This window comes from Numenius arquata, chromosome 25 (assembly GCF_964106895.1).
Source record: "Numenius arquata chromosome 25, bNumArq3.hap1.1, whole genome shotgun sequence".
Lineage (NCBI taxonomy): Eukaryota > Metazoa > Chordata > Aves > Charadriiformes > Scolopacidae > Numenius > Numenius arquata.
Window position 1 is genome coordinate 167,823 of NC_133600.1, and position 27,847 is coordinate 195,669.

Consider the following 27,847-nt stretch of genomic DNA (forward strand, 5'->3'; position numbering starts at 1 on the left):
CCCTCTGGGGGAAGGCAAACAGGCCAAGTTTTCCTTTAACGTGGGCCTTCCTGTGGGCTCCATCGCCACTGGAAAGGCTCAGACAGGGTGAAGCCCCTCCGTGCCCCATCCCCAGCAGGCCGGGGTGCCTCCACTGATGGCCTGCTGGCTTTGGGTGCCCATCCAAGCCCTCCCGCCTGAGGGAGACCCCACCCGGGGGGCTGCGGGGCCTTCGGCTCGAGAGTCTCCCAGCCGCGGCGCCCTGAGGTCGGGGGACCCGGGCGGGCAGGGCTGAGGGAGGAGAGGGCCGACCCGGCCAGCGACGTGGGGAAGCAGAGCACGGCGGCGCAGCGACCGCCCGGCCGGCCCCGCTGCGGCCGCCGCCTCCTCCTCGCTCCGCCCGGGGCGCGCAGAGGCCGCAGGCGGCGCGGGTGCCAGCGGGGAGCGGGTCGGCGCCGCCGCGGCGGGCGAGGCCGGAGGTGAGAGGGCGGGCGGCGGGTGAAGTAAGGGTGGGAGGGAGCCCGCGGGGCTGACGGTGCCGGGAGGGTAAGGGAGAGTCCGGGGACGCCGGCGGAGCGGGGGCGGCGGCGGGGATACCGGGGAAGCAGGTAGTGCCGGAGAGGCGGCGGGCCCGCGGGCTGGTGGCGCCTAGGCTGTGAGCGATACCGGGGGGAGGGCAGCCGCCCGGTCTGCAGGAGCTGGGGCGGGAATGGGCTTTCGAGGACCGGCTCCTCATGGCGGTCCCGCCCAGGGAAGCCGTGCTCTGAGGGGAGAGCTGCCAGGAGCGGGCTCCCGCCCGCCGCGGGGCACCCGGCGGGGTGGGGAAGGGGCCGGGCGGGCTCTCCCGGAGGAGAAGGACCGGTCCTTGGCGCGGCGCTCCCGGAGGAGTGTCCGCGGCGAAGGGGTGAAATCAGCGCAGGAACAGGCTCGCACCGGGCTGTCTGCGGCCCCGAGCGCCAAGCGGCCACTCTGACCTCCTGTAGGGAGCTCTTAGTTGAGTCTTCGGTACTTCACTCTTAACCCTTCGCATGAAAAATGGTGAAATTGAGGGAGGATTTTCTTGCTGGCAATGAAAACTGTTCCCAGAGAAAAGGATGGAAAAACTGGCTAGGAGGCTGAAAGAGTATGTTTGCACTTATTCTTGTGTAATGGACACAATGCCATTAGCATAAGGAAAAAAAAAATCATCTCAAGTTAAAGTTGTTCAAAAAACCCAAACCCAAATGCTTGATGGCAGATTCCACTTCTGCAGTAATTTAAAGCCACATTGGACGGTAGGTTTCAGGAAGCACTGGCAGCTGAGTAAAACTAAAATCAGGTGTCAGAGCATGAGGTGAGTGTTTCTGGGATAGATAATGATGCTTAATGTGAAGTCAGACATCTGAATTTTGGCTAGCCAGATGTGAAAGCGCTTATTTATCTACATCATTTATCAGTATCTAAAAGTAATTCCTTGTTTTTCAAGTGTAATGTGAAGTTTTGTAAGTTTTGCGAAAGCCAGGTGGAAGGTGTGTTTAAGAGGACAAACATGGTGATGTTTTTCCTCGAAAGGAGCCAATCTCTCCTTTGGCCAACAGGCACAACTGCTTGTGAGATGTGAGACTGGGCTAGTTGATTGAGGTATCTACAAGCTCAGGTTTATCAAGGTACTGGGGAGACTTAAGATGCAGAGGAGCTTTTTCCTCACTTCTGTTTTCTTTTTTTTAAAAAAAGCTTTTATGTTGTTAACCTAATGTTGTATGTTGGAAGATAACAGACTTTGTGAGATGCTTGTGTTCCACACAGCAAAGGAGCTGGCAAAATTGAAAAGTGCATCTGATGTTAAGCCAAAAGTGCTTTTTACCTAGAATCAATGCTGCTGAGTGAGGAATACCTGTTCTGGGTTATTAGCTGTTAGAAACTGGTAAAATTCATACAAAATATTAATTTTCTTAAGCTAATGTCCATCTCATTAGAGTTATATTAGGGAGATAAAGAAGAGAGTGGAGATTTCTCAGCTTGATAGCTGCTTCCAGGCAGGAAGAATAACAAATACCTCCAATGAAAAATGTTTATTGCGTTCTGTTATAGTCCGTCCACCTAAATACACAGAAACTGGAGTTATTTTTGCAGGCTATCCCACAGGTAATTCGGAGAGACTCGGCTTCTCTGTTCGCATGTGGCAAAGATTAGATTCCTGCTGCCAACTCTGCAGGCTGTTCTTGAGAAGCTAATGCTGTATTTCAGCTTTAATCAAAATTAAAATGTCCCTTCTGAGTTGATGCCCTTTTCTCACATTCGTGGACAGTGTCTGGGGAGACCTTACTTTACTGAGAATGAGAGATCAGTGGTGGTGCGTGGGGATGTCTAATCTGTCTATTCTTACCTCCCAGGTCCTGCAAGATGACACCGACCTCACTGAACTATGAAGTCCTGAGGTTGTGTACTCCTGCAGAGATCATTACAGACTTTAAATGTTCAGATTTCTAATATGCACTTTTTTGACGGAAATAGAGCTAAAGAAGGCTTCTTTTTAAAACTTCTCCACTTGAGGGAGTTCTTTTTCTTTTCTTCATGAGGTCATCAGCTTGATGGAAGGTTTTTTTATTGTGGTTTCGAAGGCTACTTAGTTTTCTGATACCCCATTGAGTCCAGGACTTAAATGGTATCTATTCTAAAGGAGAGCACAAGCTCTGAAGAATCAATATCACAACAGACAATTTTTATAGACCTAGCAGTGTCCAGTAAACACAAAAACAGCTATATCAGTCATTCCTGCAATTGAGAATTTTTCTGAAAGGCAGCTGATGAGGATCTTTGATTATATTCATGAGCCCAACAGGGCTCAAGAAGCAAAAAGGTGTCGGGAAAGTCTGATTGCTTTCTGTCCTTTGATATATATATCTCAAGAAAATTAATACTGTTCTTCTAAATGTTTATTCTGTATTACAACACCAGTTTCTCTAATATTCTAAACTCTTCCCTGCAGAGCTTTTGGAGGAAAAATGCTTTTGGGTACATAGATTCAGATAAATCTTTCTTTTCTGAAATGTTTACAGCAGAGAACAATACTTCACAGGCCAGAGAAGGAACTGAAAGCCTCTGTAGGTCATGCATTTTCGCGTTCTCTGGTTCTAGGAAGTGGCATATATGGGTTCAAACTGCAAACCAGTTATTTCTGCTTTTGAGTAGTGATTATGGTAAATGAGTCAATACAGCCACAGGTGGCAAGGCTACGGCCATCTAGGCATACTTCTGAGCTTTGCTTCATTTTCTTCAAAGGAATTTTACAACCATGGAACTTCTCTTTCTGGTGAGCACTGCACACAGAACTAGTATAGAAGAGTTTGGTTTGTGACCACCGCTTGCAGCAGATCGAGGGATCTGACCTCTCTTCTGTAGTAGCTGGGTTGCCATGTATCCAGGTTACAACAATTTGTCAAGACTTTGGAAGCTGTTGTTTTAAACAAAAGATCTCTCAGGGATACTTCAGATCATAATTCATAGCCAATTTCTCTGCAAGAGAGTAAAATGCCGCTATAGTGTTATCCTATACTTACTACTGTTTTCAGGTCTAAGATGAGTAGTGGAAAGTTTTACAAGCTTGCTACTCACCCTTAAGAGAAATATGGGATAAACACGGGCACAGAGTGTTTTATGTGATGTGATGCAAGTTAGTTGCATGTGTACACTCAGAAATTGCTTTGGGCCACATATATAATATATTTAGGCTTAATTTTGTGTTTGGGGTTCTTTTTTCAGGCTCTTTTGCAGAGGCCAGTAAGGACTTGATGACTTGAATCCAGGTATTTCCAGGTACGGTGTAGCAGTTGGACATTTGAGCCCAATGGAGGCATTTTCTGCAACAGTACAGTCTGATCAGCTTAAGCTGCATTTCTGTAGAGGGAAGAAGTAGCACCTTGGCCCACCCCAAGCTACTTGTGCTTATCTCTTGTACCTTGCATCGAGCCTGCACAAACTGCACTGAGGAACCGACGTGGGGTAAAATCAATCCCAAGTAAAAAGAAAACAAGGTTAAGTTTTAACCCAAATCTTTTTCTCAGCCTGGTTCTCTGTGAAGCCTCACAAATTCTCGTATTGAGTATGGGAAGGTAGTGGCAGTGACGTGGGAGTGCTGGTCAGGAATGGGTGGAGGTCAGAGTCTAGTCTTTGGTGGCAGTGTTGGTTTACACTGGCTCTAAGTTACAAGGAGCCTGTCTCAGCAGGGGAATCTTTTCACACTGTAAAGAGCAGCAGTTTCATTTTAAGGATTGTAGTGCATCTCTCCACCCATTGATATAATCTTAAAGGAAACACGCCTGTTTCTTCCCTCGCTGTGGTTGCCTTTGCTACAGTCTTTGGCTTTGTTCAGGAGAAAGCAAACTGACAAGAAATGAGACTATAGAATCTCAAAGGACTAACATCCACAAGTCAAAACAGTCTGTCTTGATTTTCTGTACTGTGGGCCGTAACTAACATGTACTTGTTCTCTGAAAAGCTGAAAATTTAGTGTCTTACAGCACTACCTGGAAAACCACATTTTTTTAGAAGTTGAACTCTTTGGATGCATCCAAACATTGCTATGACATGACAATTACGCATTAAAATCCGATTTAAAGATGGGAGTACAGTTTTGAGCTGACTCTACTTTAGCTGTGAATTTAGAGCCTGCTGATAAGAACAAAAGGGTAAAAAGATTTCCAGAGTCATGATTGCTTATGTGCTGTTGTGATTACTTCTGGTTTTTATCCTCTGCTTGTATATTTAATGTCAGTTCCAGATTTCTTCCCTGTAGGAGAAATCCCATGCTTTTACCTGAAAAAGAAAGGGGAAGCCAAGACTCAGTATCTCATACAAGAACTTACTCTTTAGAAAGCCAAAATCATGCAATTATTTCATACTATTGAAATTAATTCCCCTAATTTTGGTTAATATTAATAGAGTAATTGAACATGTCACAGGTTTAGAATTATGCCACCATTTTCATTGCAGTGCAACACACTGCAGGTTGTCTTGTAAAAGCTCCAGCTCACGGAGTCTCTGGACCTGCAGTACGTCTGATCAGAGGTGTGCAGGAAGCTCTGCCAAGAGCTGGGATGCCGCAGCCTTGCCCCATGGAGTACAAAGCCCCAGCACACTCAGTGCAGGTTCTTACTTTGTTGTGGTGGGGACATAATTTCCAGGAGCTGAACCCAGACTGATGGCTGGTGCAAAGCTGCCGTAAAGGGCTGAGTCATGCAGAGCAGCGCTCACCACCAGTTGCATCCTTGCTATCAGTGGAATAAGAGAGAGCTACTCTCCTCCCACTCAGGATGTGACTCGGTGGCCATCCTGGTCTCGCATGAGGACCCTCCAGCTGTAGGCTGTTTTCCACAGATTGCTGAAATACTTTGCACATATCAAGTTTTTGTTCCATGTCCTTCCTCCTCTTTCAAATAAAGGCTTTCATTTTATTGTGGGTCTCTATTGTATGCACATATTAACCTTTAGTATATCTGTATTGAAGGTTTGATGTTTAATTCCAGTGGCATTCTATGACAAGTTCTTCTTAAGTAACAAGAAATCAAATGTCATTTTTGTTTGTCATTTTTGAAAATCCTCTGAAGGCTGTTTGTTCTGTTGGGGGTAATTTTTGTGGTGTATTCCTTTTTACTGAGGAGTACACCTCAGCATGTTTGTCCATAATTACCCAGCAATGTCAGGAATCCAGTGCATGTTCCTTACTCCTTTTTCAAATATGCTTTAGTTTTAATTAATTCAAGAGTAGCTTTCATTTGAAAAAATAGGAAATATGCTCGAGGAGGACCAACTGCAGTAATTCCATTAACATAAAGATTGATTCAGCTTTTACCAAAATTGGTTTTGATAGCAAAAATTTGTTTTTAAAAGTCAGTTAAAATATTTTGCTTTGTGAGGTTGTTGCACAGATGGCCAGAGACTGATATGGCATATGCCTTCTAACGCGACAAGTGCCAAGGCTTTGAATCAAGATAAATAAAGCAAAACAAAAAAAAAATCTTGAAAAAGGTAAACTACAAGATGTGTTCAGGTTAGTTGTTTTTTTAATAAGCACTGTTATTTTTACCCCTGAGGTACTATCAGAGCTTTTCGGGCAGATGCTTCCTTATTGTTCATCTGTCTTTCTTCATATGTATATGAAAGGTGCCTCCTTCTGGAGGATTCGAAGGATGTTATGTCAGAGTTTGTTTAATGTCTTCAAAGAAAAGATCAGAGGAATTTTTCTGTTTAGAGATTATACTGAAGTAAAAGCATGAAGGCAGAATTCCCAAAATAATAATTTCTGTGTGATTTTTCTTGTAAAGATATTTGTGGTGAATTGAAGCAAGGAGAAAGTGACCCTTAGTATCTGTATTTTAAAAATAAACTCTGAGCTCAGCCAGTCCGAATCAGGGCTGTGCTACAAGAGCCAGAGATGCTTACATTGTGCAGGGGGATCCAAATGGCTGTGGCCGTCACTCTGCCCGTGCTCAGGGCTGGCACATTCCCCCGCCGCAGCTGGTGTAGGCGTGATTGTCCCCAGGCAGGGCAGAACAACTGCCTGCAGTGAAGATAAATTAATATTTGTATTCTAGAGAGGTTGGCCCAGTGTGGTATAATTGTGGTGTTTGTGTTATCTGGCACTGTCCCCTTACACCTGCAGTGTGATGTGAGGACTCCTCGTTTTCAGAGCAGGAAGCAGAATCTGTAGCTTAAAGTGGTGACGGTGTTAAGGAGAAGACCAAGAAGACCACCTACGCTGAGCAGTCTGAGATGAACACTCTGTCCACATTCAGCAGATCGCTCATTAAAATGGTCCCATTGAACGTCAGATTCAGAAACCATCCCCTAACGCCAAAATTGCTGGATAAATAATACGGTGTGGTTCCAGCTTTCAGTGTCATGACAAATAATACCCTGTCCCATAGTGATTTGTTTATGCAGTAGGTAAAGCTCAGTTGTAGACAGGTTCTTTTGGTGTTAGATCCTATTCCAGCAAAGAACAGAGAAGGACGGTGCGTGCTGAAAGAACCTGAGTTTTACATTCTGCTTTATAAGCTTCCTTATTACAGGGCTTTTAAGTTATCTGTGATAATCAAGAATAATTCATATTCATTTTTTTTAAATAACCATCATCATATGATAGATTGCATTACTCATTAGGCAGTAATGATTGTGAAAAGTGAGTCACTATTCTTGTAACTTGGAGAAAGGGAAATCTTTTTATCGTTTGCTTTTTCTCAATGTTTTTAATATATTTTGCTTTTGCAGTAATGTTGGGAATGTAGATGTTATTCTCAGATGAGGTTTTAATTTCTGTGTTTTGAAATGAAAAGTAATAATGAAAACACGAGTTTTAGAGGTATAAGTATCATTTTAAAAAAAATCTTAATTTTAGACTAATTAATTTATTATTTTTTTTCTCCAAGCTTTGAAACAGCCTGGGGAGTTTGTGGGAACAAATACCTGGGAAACTGATGGAACCGTTGATACTGAAATTCAAAGCCAGCTCAAACAAAGTAATTAAAGCCTGTGTGTTTCCTGCACGAAGGAGAAGAACAAGGATTGCCTGAGAAGTCATGCTCTGCATGTGTACTAGGTTGTAATATAGGATGCCTCCCTCAACTTCATGCAAACAGATTCATCCCAACTGAGAGATAAGCACCTTTCTAGTCTGCGTTGGCATTCAGGATGATCCGGTTCCACTTTGATGTTTTATCTTTGCTGGATTTGTGGCAGAGAAATCATGCACATCTGTCCCTTTGTCTTCCTTATTTATCACAACCTATTCTCTCATTTTGACCTAAGATTAGCAGTTCAGGAGTTCAGTGCTTCACTTCACTGAATGCTCTTGGTTGCTGGTGTGATGAATTAGAAAACACATCTCTGGGGAAATGGCCCGTTTGTGGGAGAGATACAAGGGTAACCACTCGCTGTAGGGGTTGACTGTGCAAATAAGGAGCAATGGTGAAGCTTTGGACTTAGGAAAGTAGGAACTCTAGGTGAAAATAGGGATGAAGAGCTTCTGAGGGCTGCTACAAACTGAAATTAAGCATGTTGCCAGAGGTGGCAGAGCAGAAGAGGAAGAGCTGTCCTGGAAGGTAATAGAAGAGCTTGCCAGGGGTGATTCTTAGAGGACAGATTAGGAGAGGGCCATCAGACCAGAACCATACAACTATTTAGGAATATTTATGCTTTGAAAGGGCTGAAGAATCAGGTAATTCATTGGATAAGCCTTGCACTGTCCCATGAGCGTATATGAAAGAGGCCTTATTGAGAGCTGTGTGACTTTAATGTGACTTGAGTATGGCTTGGAAACTTGAACCTACTACCTAATTTTTATTTTTCCCAGTTTTTAGATTAGAGTTAAACTTTTTGAGGCCTGATACGTGATTATTGAGTAACAGGGATAGTGATAACTAGTTGAAAAGTTGCTGCTTAAAGGACTTTTTAGCAGTTTTTTACTGTCTCTTAACTCAGTTTGAAGGAGGAGGTCTCACTAAGACTGCCTGACTCTTGCTTGGTTTGGTTCTGATGAATTCAGAGAAAGGAAAGATGAGCAGTTCAGGTGGAAATAAGCTTCCTTGATTTCTTGTTGTGGTCTTCCAACCTGAATTCTTAGCTCACTGTGGCCTGAGGCCAATAACTTGATTTTTTTTCCTCAGTTCTATCAGGTGATGTCAGCCCGTGATTGCTATTTCTACAGTGAGACTGGAGGAAATAGCAGGCATTAGAAGAAAGAATGAAGGAAAAAATCCAAAGAAATTGCTGAGTAGCTTGTTTGGATTTTGTAGGTGTGTCCTCCTTGCATTTTACATTTGTACTCTCTCAAGAAACACGTAGATCTGGGTATACGTGTCATTATGGACATTTTCTAGCTGCTACTTTGGATGCCTCAGTTGCCTTACTTGGACACTAGTCGTGTCTGATGTTCTTAGTAAGATGTAATATGGTCTGTAGTTTTTTTTACAGTGATAGTAGAACATGGTGTTCTTGTGCCTTACCAAAACAATCAGCATGCAGTCTCCAGTGGGTTTTTGTTGAAATTTTTTTTGTTTACAGAGTTAGCATTCAGTAGCAGAATACTGATTGTTCCCAAGTGTCAGGACAACACGGTTTACGTTACCTCACCCTGCCCTGGAAGTAATAAAGGAATGGTTACTTCATTTAATAATACAGCCATGGGGCAGGTGCCAGACATAGCCTGCGAAGGTCTTCAGCTTTTGTCTCTACTGCTTTTTACACTGGTAACTTAGCAGAGCACTTTATTTTTGAGACTAGTTTGACAACGGGTGCTGCAGTTCAACCAGGTTTCTTCAGCCTTCATAGAGAAGCATCTCCAGGTTCCTGGGGGAGGACTATGGCAGAAACAGATGTGGTATTTCAAAATACGAATGTAAGTTCTTGGGTTTTTCTTAAATTTCAGGAGGGTTGGTTTTGGCTTGTTCAGGGATCTGCTTGGCAGGATCTCATGGGAGACTGTCTTGGCAGGCAAAGGGGCTCAGACGTCTGGTTGATTTTCCAGGACAGCCTCCTCCAAGCACAAGTGTAGTCCATCCCAACGTGCAAGAAGGCAAACAAAAATGGTAGGAAGCCAGCAGGGATGAACATGTAACTGCTGATTGAGCTCAAACACAGAGGGGGAGTATCAAGAAGATGGAGGTGGGGATGGATGGCCGGAAGGAATGTAGAAGTGTTGCCTGAGTGTAGCAGAATGGAGACAAGAAAGCTCAGCTGGAATGAGAGCTTCTTTAAGTACATTGGTGGCAAGGGGAAGGCTAAGAAAAAATTTGGGCCCCCTGCTCTGAGTACCTCCTGACCAAAGACATGATGAAGCCAGAGGTACTCAGTGCCTTTTCTGGCCTTGCTTTTAACTGGTTAAACCAGTACTTGTTTTTTACTGAGCAAAACCAAGGAGTTGTATTCATCCCCCCCAGTGAGGGATGATGGAGTGAGCGCTGTCTGATTTGCATTCTGACGTGGATGAGTGACATCAGCCTGAAACTTGTGCTGGCAGTCAGAGCTGGCAGTCTGCTTGGGAGCTACAGGCTCGGCACTCAGAGCAGCCTGGCAACAAAGGAGCTGGAAAGCAGAGCACAAGGTATGGAACTTAATAAGTAATTTCTGCTGGATAAGGAAGATGCTAACTTGAGATCCAGGTGAGCAAGTTTGTTTGCTTGGTAGACGGACTTCTGTTTGCAGCTTCTTATCTTTCTTTGGGCGTTTTATGCTTTTACTGGGACGGAGGTCTCCCAAAAGAGGGTGTACATGAAAATTGTTGGCTTTCAACAGAGCAACATGTGGCCAGTCTGCACCAAAGTATCAGATAGCGTTAATTTTGGTGAAAAGCTGGAAAGTCTAAGGCCAAGGCCGAGCAACCCAGCTCTCTCAGTGGGCTGAAAAGAGATGTGTTGTTTTGTTTTTTTTGTCAGGGAGTAGTGGAAGTGAGTTTTGCCTTTCTGCTTGTAAAGTTAGGAGTGAAGAATCAGCCTTCTGTTGGACTAGTAGAGGAAGTAAACAAATAGTGAGAAGTTCCTTGACAAAGTTGAAGAATTGCAAGATTAATTTATTCTTGGGTGGGCAGCATACATGAAATAATTCAATAGGACATGTCAACTGGTATATCTAAGTGAGGAGAACATTTGAAAGCAGGGAAGTTGAGGATAACTGGTCATTTGTGGAGAAACAAATAATTTCACATTTTCAGCCAGCTTCCAAAGAAGAGGATGTGGAGAACAAAGTCTGGATGAGGAGAGTAAGCCTGGAGAACATAGTCTTGATGATTACAAAGGGAAGGAGGCTGTGGTTTTGTTTCTTTCATTACTAGTCAGAGTTGGAAAACAGTCTTATTTCATGCAAAAACAAAGGGGAGATTCTGTCAGAAGTTGTGATTTTAGGGAAAAGGGAAGGGCACTCAGAATCACAAGAGAAAGAGATGAGAAATCTGGGGAACAGAGGAGGAATAAAGCAGAACTAGTTGTACCCAAGATTCATACCAGAATCCGCCCACGTGATTGGAGATTCTGCATCAGTTATGGCCAGAGCAAGCAGGCTTATAATAATCTCCAAAAGAAGTTCAAAGAAGTGGAGGTGTAGAGGGTGGTGGGTTTTGTAGGAAAGTTACTTTGACACAGAGAGTGAGAAGAAGGCATCCCAAGAGGGTGACGGTGAATGGGTGGTTCATGGACTGGAACTATAAGGAAAGTGAGGGTTTTTTTGTTGGTGGTGGTTTTTTGTTTTTTTGGGGTTTGGGGTTTTTTTTTCCCATGGGACTACATTAGTAGAGAGGCATTTTTCTTCATTCTTAAATTTTAGCTGAGTCCCTTGGACGGTGTCCATCCATGCTTAAATTTGCTCGAAGATAAGAAAAGCCTTAAAATTGTGAAAAACCAACAGAGGAATAGGGAAAGAGGGATCTCAGGCAAAGGAAATGTTGTTATGGATAAGACAATATCAGAAAGCAGGTATGACGCCAGAATAGCTAACAGGGATGAGGAAATGGAAATGAACATATCAAAGCTGAAGTGAAATTTGAGAAGGTTAATGTATTCCCTTTGGGCAGGAGACTGGAACTAGCTCATAGCTGTCTCAGCGTGCTGAAAATAATGATACAAGTAATTAAGAATTTTGGAGCAAAGATTTTTTTTTTACCTATACATTTTACCAAATCTTTAGTAACAATATTTGATATCTGTTAGAAAAATGTATGAAAAATGTTAGAAAAAATACACGAAGATAAAATTATCCCAGCAACTGTAATCCCAGTAGTGTGATCTTTAGTGTGAAGTTTTTACAAAAAAAAAAAAGGACAAAAAAACCCTGGAGACTGAGATTATGAGATTAAACATAATATGGGTGTTCAAAAAATAACCTATGTCATGTTAATCTGAGCTTTCTTTGTTAAAATTATTTGTTTCTGCATAAGAGAAATGCAGTAAACCATGTCTGAACTTGTAACTTCTCTTGTGTACCTGTAACAGGTAGTTTTAGTTAAATTAGAAGACATCAGGACTATGAGAAGTATTAAATAGGTAAAAAACTGCCTAGAAGAGCTATCAGGAGAGAATTTACCCATGGAATTCTTGAATATTTGATTTCTTAGCAAAATTAGTTAAAGGTTGAAATACATAATTTGCAGTGTTAACCCAAACCAAGGAAGTATGGACCACAGTACGACTAGAATACAAATTGAAATAACAGGGAACCTTTATAAATATGCAGAGTGCTCTGTTTTCTGACCCCAGCTGCTTCTCAGAAAGACAGGACAAGCCTCTCAATTTTGTTGCATACCAAGATTTAAGAGACTTGGTTTTAATTACTTCAGCCATAGCCACACGGGAAAAAATAAAGCAACTAATGGAGAAGCAGTGTAACTGCATCCTTATGGTGGTATGCTTCCACATTAACTAATAATTTCCCCTGGGGCAGTACTGTGCTGCTGGTGGTTAATTAAGCCCTGAGAAAACTGGCTACACGAGGAAGTCTTCTGCAGGAATACCTGTGTTGGTGCTGGCAGTGATGTCGTTAGCATGATGCTGCACTTAAGCTAATAAGCCTTGGCAGACCTATACGGCTTGGCCCAGAGCCACTTTGGGGATGTTTGTATCTGTGGAATTGCCAACTAAAAACCTGGATAATCCACCTGCAGACAATGGACCATCTCTGGTATAATCAAGAACTGGAAGGCCTTTGTAGCCAGAGTAAGAGGAACGATGTGACCTTGAATAGCACAGTGTGCGGAGTTGTGTATTTGGGGACTAACAGCAGAAATTTGTATTAAAAAAATGCAGATGTTAATGCCAGACACTCCTCTCAGAGGTCCTGTTCAAAACCAGGATCTAGTCAGAGGAATTTGCAAAGAAAGGTTTTCCGTTTCTCTGGCTCTAGCTAGTTGCATTAGCTGTACACAATGCAGAGAGGATTAGAAGCAGTGAACTTGTTTAGCCTAGACAATGAGCTATGAGAGAAAAGTATTGCTCTATAAACAGTAAGAACAACTTGTTTGTGGTGAAACCCAGTGTTAATGCAAAACCAAATAGCATTAAAATTCTTCATTGTGGGTATTTTGTACCCACCAGAGGGTTTAGGAACAGCTTTCTAGCATGATGCAAAAGCATTGAGGCACCTCTAATAGAGCGTGGTACCCTTACTGAAGGGATTATTGTTGCCTGTCATAGCAAAGAGCTGGAAGTGGCTCAGTGAAGTCTTGGCTGTTCCTGAACTTAATTCCTGAGAGCTTCCTGAGGTAGAGGAGGAGGAAACAACTTAGCGGAAGAAGTTGGAAGTTCTGTGCTATTGGGGTCAGAATTCTTACAGTAAAGACCAAAAGGACCATCACATCAACGTTAGCGGGGTCTGCTGTGCTAAGGGCAAGGCAGGGGGAGGAGAGTTGAGGAAAGGCATACTGGGTTAGTCAAAAAGCAAATTAAAACCTTCAGTGTAAGCCATTTTTAAAAAAACTATGGATCTTTTTCTTGTTTTAAAAATTGGGCAAATTGAGAACTCTGGTGTAATCTTTTATTTTCGATCTTTACGTTATCTTAGCAGTATAAGCAGTGATCAGTGGCTAATACATTGATGCCTAGGATAACGCAGTAGCTGTAAACTGCAGGGCAGATCCCTACACCCAGTCTTCAGAGTGAGAGGGTAACTACCCAGTTCTTTAAAAGACTCGTAAGTCTTTTCTCTCTGTTTCTCCTCCTCCCTTACCTCCTATATTCACATATGTAAAATTACATGAGTATTCATGTACCTATATATTAATGTCTACCTTGGGAATAGTTTCTGTAAGTGAAGCAGCAGAATAACTCTTTGAAAATATAAGCAACAGTTATGTTTTCTGGGTAAACTTGCTTAGGCATTTTACCTGTGAGACAAGGAGTGACCTTTCTAGCTCAATGCCGTGCTTCTTCCCAAACAGTTCTGCTTTGAAAGTGAAACTGTGTATAAATATGTCCTTAAGGGATTTTAGTATAGCAGTGCTCCTGATCTCTGGCTGAGGGTGCGGGGAGCCCTGCAGTGCTGCTCTCTGCTGCAGCGTGCAGATGCTGCAGGCGCGTTCCTGCTGGCCAGCACAGCAATCTCCGCTTTCCTTGGAGCTCTCAGGGCAGCCTGACAGCAGAGACCTTTGTGACTCTTAAGGATTCAGATAAAACCACTAAGTTTAAAAAAAACAAACATCAGGAAAAGCAAGATTTAACAAAGTAAATACAGTGGACAGGGCTGCGGGGCTGCACAAAGTCCAGTTGCTTTGAAACCTTTTAGCTGTGTTAATTTCAAGGAGCTCCGTTGAATTATATATTGAGTGCCTGATCTTGTCACAGTATAGGCTCGGTAAGTGCCAAAGCCTTGTCCTCCCTGTCCCCATGACACAGCTGTGATACTTCTTTATTCTTGATGTCATCCTTACATGTATCTTGTGTGACAAACTTTCTGCTGTTCTTCCAGCATTTACTATTTTGTTCACTGTGAAATCCTAATGCTGGTCTGTTTAGTGTCAGTGGTTTGTAGTGTTGGTTTTTTCCTTTGTTCTTACTGAATTCTTCTTTATGTGAGAGGCTCTCTCCCTCTCAGAGATTGTATTCAGAGCTGGAGGGCTTTGTCTTGTATATTTCACTGAATTTCACTGAATTTTTTTTGAGTTGGAAGGGACCATGTAGATCATCTAGTCCAACTCCCCTGCTGAAGCAGGATTGCTTAGAGAATGCTATTCAGGACTGCATCCAGGCAGGTCTTGAAAATCTCCAAAGAAGGGGACTCCACACCCTCCCTGGGCAGCCTGTTCCAGGGCTCTGTCACCCTCACCGTGAAGAAATTCTTTCTCATATTCGAGTGGAACCTCCTATGTTCCAACTTGTGCCCGTTGCCCCTTGTCCTGTCACTGGGAACCACTGAAAAGAGTCTGGCTCCCTCCTCCTTCAGCCCACCCTTGAGATACTTATAGGCATTAATAAGGTCTCCCCTCAGCCTTCTCTTCTCCAGACTAAAGAGTCGCAGCTCTCTTAGCCTTTCTTCATAAGAGAGATGCTCCAATCCCTTAATCATCTTTGTTGCCCTTCGCTGGACTCTTTCCAGTAGTTCCCTATCCCTCTTGAATTGGGGAGCCCAGAACTGGATGCAATACTCCAGTTGTGGCCTCACCAGTGCAGAGTAGAGGGGGAGAATGACTTCCCTCGACCTACTAGCCACACTCTTCCCTATGCAGCCCAGGATTCCGTTGGCCTTCCTGGCCACAAGAGCACACTGCTTGCTCATTGTCATTTTGCTGTCTACCAGGACTCCCAGATCTTTCTCTTCGGAGCTTGGCTCCAGCAGGTCCACGCCCAACCTGTATTGGTGCCTAACATTCTTCTTGCCCAGGTGTAGCACCTTACACTTTTCCCTGTTGAACCTCATGAGGTTCTTCCTTGCCCAGCTCTCCAGCCTGTCCAGGTCTCTCTGGATGGCAGCACGGCCCTCTGGGGTGTCAGCCACCCCACCCAACTTGGTATCATCAGCAAACTTGCTGAGGATACACTCTGTCCCCTCGTCCAGGTCACTGATGAATATGTTGAACAGGACTGGACCAAGTATTGACCCCTGGGGGACACCACTGGTTACAGGCCTCCAGCTTGAACCTGTTCCATTAACCATTACCCTTTGGGTCCTGTCACATAGCCAGTTCTCAGTCCACCTCACTGTCCCCTCATTCAGCCCATACTTCCTTAGTTTTCCAATGAGGATGTTATGGGAGACAGTGTCAAAAGCCTTGCTGAAGTCAAGGTAGATGACATCTGCTGCCCTCCCCTCATCCAGCCAACCAGTTATGGCATCATAGAAAGCTATCAGATTGGTCAAGCATGATTTACCCTTGGTAAACCCATGTTGCCCACTTCCAATAACCCCCTGCTCTTCAACTTGTTTGGAGATGACATCTAGAATGAGTCTCTCCATTACCTTCCCAGGGACGGAGGTGAGACTAACTGGTCTGTAGTTCCCAGGGTCCTCCTTCTTGCCCTTTTTGAAGACTGGTGTGATGTTGGCCTTCCTCCAGTCTTCAGGCACCTCTCCTGTTCTCCATGACCTCTCGAATATGATAGAGAGTGGCCCAGCGATAACTTCTGCTAGCTCTCTCAGCACTCGTGGGTGCATCCCATCTGGGCCCATGGACTTATGAACGTCCAGTTTGGCCAAGTGGTCCCGAACCTGGTCCTCCTCTACTGGAGGAAAAACTTCCTCTCTCCATACCCTCCCCCAAGGCCAGAGGTTCATGAGGGGCAGCCTTAGCAGTGAAGACTGAAGAAAAGAAGGCATTCAGCAACTCTGCCTTCTCCGTGTCTTCCACCACTAGGGTGCCCATCTCATTCCTCAGTGGGCCCACATTATCCCTAATCTTCCTTTTTCTGTTTACATACTGGAAAAAACCCTTTTTGTTGTTCTTAACTGTAGTGGCCAAGATGAGTTCAGCTTGAGCCTTGGCCCTTCTAATTTTCCCCCTGCATATCTTCACTGCTTCCTGGTATTTCTCCTTGCCTACCAGGCCCTTTTTCCAAAGATCATAAACCTTCTTTTTGTTCCTGAGCTCCAGCCAAAGCTCTCTATTTAGCCAGGCTGGTCTTCTTCCCTTCCTGCTTGATTTTTGGGACTTGGGTATGGCTCTTTCACATATTATTACAAAACTACAGCTAATAATGCAGGATGCTCTATGAGGCATAAAGAACTTTTGAGAAATGGGCCCGCATGCTTTTCTGTGGGTGCTTAAAGGGCATTTTAGACACACTGTTGTCTTCAGCTTTCCAGCTGCTTCAACTTGGGAACTTGGCCTGTGTAAATTGCAAAGATAAATATGGTGCTTCATACTGTACCCTTTTCTATATTTTTGTGATGTATAAAGCTAGCTGCAGAGATAAATCTCCCAGGAAGGTGATCCTGACTACATATAGTTTGCACATGGGAGTAGATTAGATAATGCCTGTCTACTTCCTTAGCACTTTGAATCTGAGTATTCCCCTGAAGCAAATTGGAAGACTTATTTTATATAGTCCCCACAAAGAGCCCTCGGCAGAGTTCAGTTGCTGCCAACAAGCATGTGTTGCATCTTTTTGTGTTGCTGCCAGATACATAGAGCTCTGGAGGGAGAATCTGTGGTTGTGTAATTGCAAAGCTAGCTATTATGACAGCTTTCCCTAGTGTGCTGGCTGTCTCTGCACTGTGGGATAACCCTGTAGTACTGAAGAAATGTTTTCTGAAGAGCTGAGACAAGGAGGAAGTGTAATTTCTCCCCATAGTTCTCTTAGGTATTCCTGATGTCCTGATGCTTTTCCTGACAAGACCTGAGATTTTTAATAGTTAAGAAAGTTTACCAACACTTTTGAGGTTTGTGTCTTCCGTGCCTTGTAAAGGTCTTTGTAGTTCAGACACCTCACTTAAGCTATCTGACTTTTCTAAGCTAGTATCCAGTACCTGTCCGAAGTGCACAAGCTGTTTTGGAACACGGTCACCATGCTTCATAGTGACAGTGTGTTGAATTCATTGCAGACTAAGCCTATACTCACACAGTTTGCTTCTACATAGACAATTTCTGCTCTGTAACTGTAGAGTTTTGTACAGAAACCTGTGTTCTCACAGTCTAGAGGAGACTCAGGGACATCCTGAAAACATGGTTCACCAAGGCTCTGAGGTTCAGCATAGTAGCCAGTCTGTCCCATGAGTTTGTGTCTGTGTCACACAAATGGAGCTATACTGGTTAATAGCGTGTTTATTTAGTAGTCTGAAAAGCTTTCCCTAGCAGGTATGTGTGTGTGCTTCAGCTAGCTTCTCTCTTTTTAATGCACAACGGGCCCTGTCACCACTCTCCCCTGGTCCTGGCTTCAGGTGCCTTTGCTGAATCACCAAAGGCAAGACGGAAAGGGAACTAGCGCTGAAGGATCCTACAGCCCTGCCAGAGGAAAAGCGGGCAGAGAGTGGGTAGCAGATGTTCCCACCTAAAACCAGCCTTGATGGGGGAGGTTAGGTTATACTCTAGGCCCCAGAGAGTTGGAAGAGAGTTGAGATTTGGCAGGCAAATTAAAAACGGTTGCATCTTGATTGTCAGGCTCTTAAAACAGAATTTGAAGAGTCTATAAACTCTGTTTATCTTAGTTTTATGTGCCGATGATTTTTGTCCAGATACTGCACTGGAAGTAGAGCTAGCAGAAGGAATAGAGAACAGCCTGGAAATAGGAGAAAACCACGGTTTCCAAAGTCCCAGAAGCTGTACCAGGAAGAAAAGACTGTGATTATTGTAAAATTGAAAGATGGTAAAACACCTGGATGTTCTTTTTGGTGCTAGTGAAGTTGGGTATTAGCCTTACTACCACTTCTTTTGTTTGCAGTTCTGCAGTATACCAGGCTCTTGATTTGTAGGAGGTATTTTTATGTTGTGGGTTTTGGTATCAGAAGCTGAAATCTGGGAATGTCGGGAGGAGGAAAAGAATGTATTTTTAATAAGATGGGTTTCCTTTTTCTTTGGGGAAAAGGGGAAAGTGTTTTCCTGCTTTGTGTATCATAGATGGACAGAAAGTTTGCATCCACTTGGTATCAGTTACACTTATATTTGTAATCAGCTTTGTCAGCATACTCCAGGAGAAATGAGAGTCAAACTTGAAGAAATAGGGTGCTGTTATTCCCTGTTACAGTCAGATCAAAAGGCACATTGAAGTTAATAATAAAGTCCAAATCAGGAAAAGACATTATGATTCAGACAATAACCCTCAGACTGCAAAACTCTGGAATAATGCAGATCTTCAGTTTAACTAACAAAGAAACTACTTCTGAATTAAAGATATCTTCAAAATCAAACGTATCATTCATTTTTGATTTGTTAGGCAGTTCTTCTTGCAGAAAATGAGCCAGGGTTTGGGCCTTCACTGGGTGAAATGCTTTATGAAACTCAGGTCAAACTCTTAAATTATATGCTTTTTGCCTTGGTTTTTTAAGATGGCATTTTCCGTGTGCTGTTCAGATGATCTCAATGGGCATCTCATTCCCACGCTTCCCCTTTCCTCCTCCTGTGACTGCACAGGGTCTATTTTTGACTTCTGTTCAGAGCTGACGTTTAGGGTATTTGTTGTTACTAACTAGGATGAGCAGCCTGTATTGGAGGGCAGTCCAGGTCATAGTTTTGTATGAGGTAGAATTATCTAGCAACAGTATTTTTGTGTTGAATGCTTTGTTACCCCCTTTCTGCAGTCTTTTATGCTGCTAAATTCTCTGATCACTTATGTAAATCCCACCTTCAGGCATGGTCTTTAGAATTACATTAGGAATCCAGCCTAACACTTAGCACAAAAGTTCTTACCTGGAAGTAACTTTCCTTAATCATTTAAAGCAGAAGATAGATCTTTTTTCCTTTTTTCCTTTTTTTTTTATTTTAAGGTGAAGTCTCAGAATGGTATGAATTATAGTGCATACATATGCACACATGCCCACAGTGGAATTGCAATGTGTAAATAGAAACAAATAAATACAAAAGATCAAAGACTAAAAGATAAGGATATGTACATATAAAAGGACAGCTGGCGGCCAGTCCTGGAGCAGACTTGCCACATCCTCATGGTACCAAGCTGTCAGTTCTGTAGAAGGGAACCTATGAAGGTGCAGTATTAAACTTAAAACTTTCCGATACATCTTGCTGAGAATGACACCAATGTTCTGTGCAATTCTGAGGTACTTTTCTCCATTCTGTGCCAGGAGTCAGCAGTCACTGAGCACCTGATAAAAATCTGTGAGCAGGTTATCAGTTCCTTGGGTACACCTCTTCTGCTTTCATAGCCAGATGCAACCTCAGCAAGGGTGTAATCCTTCCTCTGCTTCACTGGCTTGTGCTGACAGGTTTCTGCGTGTGAGGCTGTCCTCAGTTTATTCTGGTCTCTCTTCCTTCCAGGATGGCACGCTCTCTGAATGAGTGGCTATGGCAGCATGAGTTCTGGCTGCCCCCAGGAATCACCTGGGAGGACATGGAAGAGTCTGAAGATGTCCATTACCCTCAGCCTCATGATCTCCTGCTCAGTATCCCTTTTGCTTTAATCTTGGTTGTCATTCGATGTGCCTTTGAAAGGTAAGTCATTTAGTACTCTTTGGGGTCTTTTAGGCATAATGCTGGCAGTTTGGGTTCAAAAGCTGGCTTTATTGTCTGTGCCAAGGTACGACTGAAGAGGTCCACAGAAACTCCAGGTCATAAAGTTTGCTGAGATATGTTTTTCAGCTCTTTCTTTCCAGCCCTGTGTACTGGCTAAAGAAGTGTGTTGAATATAGAACACAAAACCTACCCTTAAGGTCTAATTATTAGCAATGTGACTTCCTACACTTAAAACAAGTAGGCCCTAGATGAGGTTTATACTTGTATTTTAGAAGGCAGACACAGTGTTTTGTGTTCTGTTGCACATTAGTTGCTGTTTCTGGGTCGAGTGGAGTGGAAATCATGTTTAGGCTACCCAAGTACAGTTAAGTCTCCTTTATCTTGGCTAATGAGGATGTGGGGTATTGCACCTGACAGACGAGCTTGGGTGAGATGCATTAGTTGGGGCTGAGTCATCTGACCTCAGAATCAGCACGGCATGGCCACATGAACGCATGCCTGTCACTGACCGCTGCTGTGGGTTCGGGAGTGTCATTGCCTTGGGAGTGCCACATAGAGACGTTTGAAGCTGCTTCTTTCTGGCCAGAGCCATTTGAACATTTTGCATATTACTCTTCAGCACAGAAAATTTGGGGGTTATGGCAAAGGCATAGCTAGAAATACTGCAGGTTTCATTGACTCTGAGTTTCATAAAGGTCCTGAGCTGGTGCTAAACTGCTTTATGCAGTTTAGTCGATAGTGTGGTCTGCAATACAATGTGATTTGCTGGTGGATAACAGATTATCATAGTGACAGCTATTGTCAAGACTGCAGAGTAAGTTCCTTTTCATGATTTTGAATGTTCTTCGAAGTGGTCTAACTGGATTGAAAAATCCCTATTCCTAGTTGCTGGTTGAAGAGGTTATCATTTGAAATAGCACAGTCAAATCTACAGTGGTTTTAAGCTTAGAAAGAAGCTTTTAAAAAGTGGCTGCACAAGAAAATGGAAGCAGACCTGTGTAGGCTAGAAAGGTATTTCTTCTCCAGATTCTCTGTGATACAAGGACAGCTTGGAAAAGTTTATAGAAGTTGAAATGATTCAGAGTTCTGCTGTGAGAATGATTTTAATTTAAAAAAATATATAGCCCGTTATTTTAATGTAAACACAAATGCATGAATGATTCTTTAAATAATCATTTTATGATCATACAAAGTTGGAATCCAAATCTGTTTGTAAACTATACGTTTAATGTGCATTCCATAAACTCCATGGATTTTATCCTGTACTTTCCTGGGGACAAGGGTGTCTCAGTTACCTCTACTGATGTGGAAACGAAGGTGCTGTAGGCAACCATTAAAACACAAATGACTCACATTTCTTCCTTGCTGATCTGCAAAACATGGCTGGACACAGTACTCCTTCAGGTAGGCACTGTCAGTTGGTGACTTGGACACATTTGCAATGTGAAACTGGAGATTAGCCTCCATGTCCTGCATTAACCAGGACTGCTCAGTTGTGTGCTCTGCAGTACAAGGCATGAACAAGAAGAAGGAGCCAAACTCTTCTCAGTGGTGCCTTGGACAGGACAAGAGGCAGTGGGCTCTAACGGAAACACATGATATTCCATCTGAACATAAGACAACGCTTTTTTACTGTGAGGGTGGTCAAACATTGGAACAGGTTCCCCAGAGGGAGTCTGCATCTGTGGAAATACTCGAGATCCAGCAGGACACAGCCCTCCACAGCCTGCTGTAGCAGACCCTGCTTGAGCAGCAGAGGTGGGCTGGTTGATCTCCAGAGATCCCTTTCAGCATCAGTTCTGTGCTTCTGTGACTCTGTTCCTTTATTCCTCTTCCTCCTGCCACACTGCTCCTACTCAATCTAAATATCTTTTCCATCTTCTTTAAGATGCCAATGGCCAGGTAAAAAGATTTTTTTCTATTCCATCCAAGTGCTGCCTCAGCTGGGAGAGTTTCCACAGGCCTGGTCCTACTCATTAATTTTAAAGCTGTTTTGATTCACAAACTTCATTAAATAAAAGCTTCTTGTCACACCCTTAAGAAAAAAAGATAATATCACAAGCCCATTTTACAGGTCCAGGAAACCTATAATCATACCACTATCTTACCTATGCTAATTACAAGCCGGTGTTCTGAGCTGTATTCTTGTTTGTCCTAACTCTCTGCGGTCCTTTATTTCAGCGTGACATTTTCTCATTCTCAATCATTACTGTTTCATGTTCACTTCATCCTGGAGAATAAAGCTTCCCCTGGCGAATGGGAGGTATGAATCAAGTCCTCTGTTGTTCCGTTACCTTGTGTGTACAGTGGCACTAGCCCTGTTGAGAATAATTTGCACAAAGTTTGAGAATTGCAGGCTGAAAGATGTACATTGCCTTGGCTTTGTAGCTTTGTACATCTGATCTGTGGGTCAGCACGGGTGTATGTAACTAATACACACATTTGGTTTTGGTGGCTTTAGCTTGGCCTCCAGCAATTTATTCTTCTGTCACCTATTACGTGCAACTGTGCATTGGATGCAAAGGTGTTTTTTTTTTTCTCTAGATACACTCTGTGCTTCTGGTGGTGCCTGCTGTGGGATTTCAGAAATGCTGTAATGTGCTCATATCATTTATCTGTGTCAGGACTCCTACTAAGGCAGGAGAAGCCCTGAGGATTTTCTGCAATACCTCATTCAGCAACTGCATCAGCCACCGTGCTTGGCTGATGGTTCCATCTCCTTGGTTTGGAGGTTAAACCTGAGAAAGACCCCACTTCCTTCAGCATGGATTCTCCTCTCCTTGGCACCTGCTGGCTGAACTGGGAAATCCCAAGACAGCGACATTATTTTAACAACCAGTTATTCCATGGATTAGGTGGTGGCTGTGGGAATAGGACATGCAGGAGCTGGGTGGGGCCTGGGAGAGCTGAGGAGGTTGTGCAGCCCTTGGGGAGAAGAAACAGCTCATGCTTCAGTGAAGCAACTCTTCTGTGAGCCAGTTTGCTCTGGGGAAGGTGGGAAAATGGGGCATTCAGTGCCAGAGAGCAGAAAGCTTGTTACCACCACAGTGTTCCTAGTCTTTGCTGTAGTACTGAAGCAGGTGCTGGGGGAGGTAGGTAATGATGTCCTGACAAAAAAGAGGACCTAAAAGTTGGGAACCTCTCCCCTTCCTTTGATGTTTTGAGATTGTGCTTGTGAGTAGATGTGTCCTGCATCCTTAACTTGGAGCCTGATTTTAAGCACCTTTATACCTTAGCAGAACTTTTCCCTTGACATATGCCTGCAAGCAGGGATGTCAGCTTCTCTTCTAGTTCTATGTTTGAGACCCTTTTCCATAAAAATCAAATTCTTGAAATGCTATGACTATGAAGGAATCACAGCTTCTATTGCAAAGTGTTTCTTGCTTGTATGGTTAGGACTATGTGGAAACTGAAGTGCTTTGAGGGATAGTAAAGCAGAAAGTTGAAAAACAGAATTTACATCCAGTTTTGTCATCTCATTTTGGACTTGACCAGTGATTTTTTGGATGTTGTGGAACTGAAAGCCAGTGTCAGTGAATTAGAATCCAATTAGTTCCCAGATTGCACTAGAGCAGGATTTTAGTCAGAAAGATGAGGTCTCTTAGGAGAGTTGAGACAGTACGTGAACCATGTGTTGTACATTAAAAATAAATGGATACTGGTGATCTGCAAGGAACAGATACTTGAACTCAGAACCAGAAGAAAGATAGATGAGGACACCTCTTTCAAGTATTTTATTTTGAAATGTGTCTTTCGGAAATTCATTTTGCACAGAGGCTTTTGTTGTTGATCAATAATCAGGAAGGATCTGAAAACAGTTTCCTGTTAGGTCCTATCAGCAGGTTTTTTGTGCAAAGATGTGGGACACATTGTAGTATTTAATTGAAAACTCTGAACTGACTTTAGTCAGTTTGGACAGTAGTACTGTAGTGACTTGAGATCTTGAATCAAATGGAACAGTCAATTTAACTGCAATGTGAAGCATTCTCCTGTAAGCAAGAGAGGGTAGAGACTATTCCAGCAGCACAGGGATAGCCCTCTGCCAAAGGAAAGCATTAGGCTAAAAGAGGTTGTGCAGTTCAAAGAATAGAAGTTCTGGTTGATGCTGTCACTGGTTCTGCATTTCTTAGTACTAGAAGATATTTGCAGGGTGGCACCCTTATAAATTCAAAAACATTTGTGGGAGTAAAATAACCCCTCCCCCCAGGTTAGATTATTTCTTGTATCTCACACTGGCTCTGGAAGCCTCTGCAGAAGGCACATAGCCCACTTTCTCCAAGGTGGGGGAGTATCAGTTTGTGCCCCTTCATGATTAATCCATTTCATTTCAACTTCAACAGCTTTCACACAAGACAGTTTGTTCTTTGGTGATTTGAATAAAATGCCATAGTGTGAACTTTTCCATGTAAACTGTGACGTGAGAGAAGCTCACTGATGAAGAAGTTGGCTTGAGATGAGAATCACCTCACTGACTGTGTCTTGCCTGACCTGGCTGTGGAGAGTGGTACAGTTTAGTCCTCAGACTTTCTCCTTCTGTCTTCCAGAGAGCTGATAAACTTCCACGATGAGACCATCCCTGCAACTGAGATGATGAATCTGTGATGTTGAAATCAGTACAAGCATCATTCTCTTAGGGTTGTGCTTGAAACAAGATTTAACTGAAAACTGAGTCAGAGCATACATCCAATGTGTACATACATCCCTTAGGAAGAATTTCAGGCCTTGATTTCCCAATGATGTTCATGAAAGTAGGATTGGTCCCATAATTCATGGTTAAACTCAAAACCTCAACAACAAAGTAATTGTAACTCTGGTTAATTACACCCTGTCTTCATCAACTGCTACTGGCTTGTTTCTGTTACAGTAAGATTTAATTTCATGCCATGACCATAACAAACCTGCAGGAAAGAGAGAGAAGACAGGGATTAAACAAAATTAAGGAATCAGTCAGGATAATTTAAATAGTTTTTCAATAAAAAACTTGTTGGCAAGCTGCCCTGACACCTGGCAGAAATGTTCTCTTTCTTTTTAATGTGTCTGGAAAATTTCAGACCTTTCAGTTCCAGATGTGGACTGATAAGAAGCTGCAATGAGGTTCTTCTTCAGAAGAGGGCAGGCCACTGAGGAATATTACAAAGGCGTTGGAAGGCTATGTAGGGAAAAGATTAGAAAGGCCAAAGCCCAACTAGAACTTAACCTGGCCTTGGATGTTAAAAACAATAAAAAGAATTTCTATAAATATATTAGTAGCAAGAGGAGGACTCAGGAGAATCTCCATCCTCTACTGGATGCAGGAGGTAACATAGTGACAAAGGATGAGGAGAAGGCTGAGGTACTTAATGCCTTCTTTGCTTCAGTCTTTAGTAGTAGAGCTGGTTGTTCCCTGAGTACCCAGACCTCTGAGCGAACAGATAGCGGTGGGGAGCAGACTGAAGCCCCTGTAATCCAAAGGGAGGTGGTGAGGGACCTGCTCCAACACCTGGATATAAACAAGTCTATGGGGCCAGATGGGATCCAACCAAGGGTACTGAGGGAGCTGGCGGAAATCCTCACTGAGCCCCTTTCCATCATTTACCAGCAGTCGTGGCAAACTGGGGAGGTCCCAGCTGACTGGCATCTAGCAAATGTGACGCCCATCTGCAAGAAGGGTCAGAAGGATGATCCAGGGAATTCCAGGCCTGTCAGTCTGACCTCAGTGCCTGGGAAGGTCATGGAACAGATCATACTGAGTGCCATTATGCGGCTCATGAAGGACACCCAGGGGATCAGGCCCAGCCAGCATGGGTTCATGAAAGGCAGGTCCTGCTTGACGAACCTGATCTCCTTCTGTGACAGTGACCCTCTTGGTGGATAAGGGAAAGGCTGTGGACATTGTTTACCTGGTCTTTAGTAAGGCCTTTGATACAGTCTCCCAAGTATCCTCCTGGAGAAAATGGCTGCCCATGGCTTGGATGGGAGTACTCTCCTCTGGGTTAAAAACTGGCTGGAGGCCGGGCCCAGAGAGTGGTGGTGAATGGAGTTAAATCCAGTTGGCGTATGGTCACTATTGGTGTTCCCCAGGGCTCGGTATTGGGGCCGGTTCTCTTTAACATCTTCATCAATGATCTGGATGAGGGGATCGAGGGCACCCTCAGTAAGTTTGCAGATGACACCAAGTTGGGTGGGAGCATCGACCTGCTGGAAGGTAGAAGGGCTTTGCAGAGGGATCTGGACAGGCTGGATCCATGGGCCGAGGCCAATGGGATGAGGTTCAATAAGGGCAACTGCCGGGTCCTGCCCTTGGGTCACACCAACCCCCTGCAGCGCTACAGGCTGGGGGCAGAGTGGCTGGAGCTGCCCGGCAGAAAAGGACCTGGGGGTGTTGGTCGACTGCGGGCTGAACATGAGCCAGCAGTGTGCCCAGGTGGCCAAGAAGGCCAACAGCATCCTGGCCTGTGTCAGGAACAGCGTGGGGAGTAGGACTCGGGAGGTGATGGTCCCCCTGTGCTGGGCACTGGTGAGGCCCCATCTCAAGGGCTGTGTCCAGTTTTGGGCCCCTTCCCACAAAAAAGACATTGAGGGGCTGGAGCGGGTCCAGAGAAGGGCAACGGAGCTGGTGAGGGGTCTGGAGCACAAGTCTTGTGAGGAGCGGCTGAGGGAGCTGGGGGTGTTCAGCCTGGAGAAAAGGAGGCTGAGGGGAGACCTTCTCGCTCTCTCCAACTCCCTGAAAGGAGGGTGTAGAGAGAAGGGGTTAGTCTCTTTGCCCAACTCACAAGACAAGAGGAAATGGCCTCACATTGCTCCAGGGGAGGTTCAGGTTGGATATTAGGAAAAAATTTTACACGGAAAGGGTTATTAAGCCTTGGAATGGGCTGCCCAGGGAAGTGGTTGAGGCACCACCCCTGGAGGTATTTAAAAGACGGGTTGACATAGTGCTTAGTGACATGGTTTGGTGATATTTTTTATATTTTTTTTTTTTCATTAGAGGTAGTTTGATGGTTGGACTAGATGATCTTAAAGGTCCCTTCCAACCTAGACAATTCTATGATTCTATGATTCAACAACAGAACTTGATCACATCTTCCTCTTCAGATGAGCTTGTATCAAATGACTTACCTTTAAAAAAGAAAGATCAGGCCCACTTCAGGGAACCGCTTAATATAAGAACCAAGATCTAGTGCAGTGCTTAAAATAAATGTTTTCTCAGTTTCAGTGTAGTTACGTATATCATTGAAATACTACATCATTGTTCTTAGCACAGCACCTGCTGGTCCAGTGTCAGTGTTAATCCCTTTGACTGTACCAGAAGATATAATTGAAACATTTAAGAGCAATCAGAGCTAAAAAACAAAATTTCCAATGATGGCTATATTCCTCTGCCATCCAGCAGTGTGCTGGTTGCAGCAGTGCCAGGGTACTGCTGAATTTCACTGAAACTAAGCAACACTTAGACATAGTTATCGCAAAAGCTATGTGTCTTGTTGGAAAGTAGCTAGCAAGCACACTTAGCCCTGGCTCTTCTCTCCTGGTATCTTTTTCATTGGTCTTGGTACATCTTTGAATGTTTCTGTAGCCAGTGATACCACAGGAATTTCCCAGAGTTGGTGGACAACTAGGGGCTGGGTGTGCGAAAGAAGGGTGGAAATCAACTGTTACATGAGTGAACAAAATGTGTTACCGTTCTGTGTTTTATGCCTTAATCTAAAACATTCTTCAGGTAGGTGGTCGGTTTATAAAATTGCTTTTGATACCTGTTAATTAAATGAGTTCTTGAAAAGAAAACTTCAAAAGGCCCTTCTGGAAGGATGCTTGATC

General features: G+C 43.7%; 1 protein-coding gene across 1 annotated transcript in view; it reads left to right on the plus strand.

The window, feature by feature from the left end:
• Positions 1-387: 387 nt before the first annotated feature.
• Positions 388-27,847, plus strand: part of LOC141475309 (ceramide synthase 4-like) — a 49,159-nt gene continuing 21,699 nt past the window's right edge. Inside the window, exons 1-2 of the mRNA XM_074163598.1 lie at positions 388-458; positions 19,859-20,032. Of these exons, the coding sequence (XP_074019699.1) occupies positions 19,860-20,032 (173 nt within the window). The 5' untranslated portion in view covers positions 388-458; position 19,859. The remainder of the gene's footprint in view (positions 459-19,858; positions 20,033-27,847) is intronic.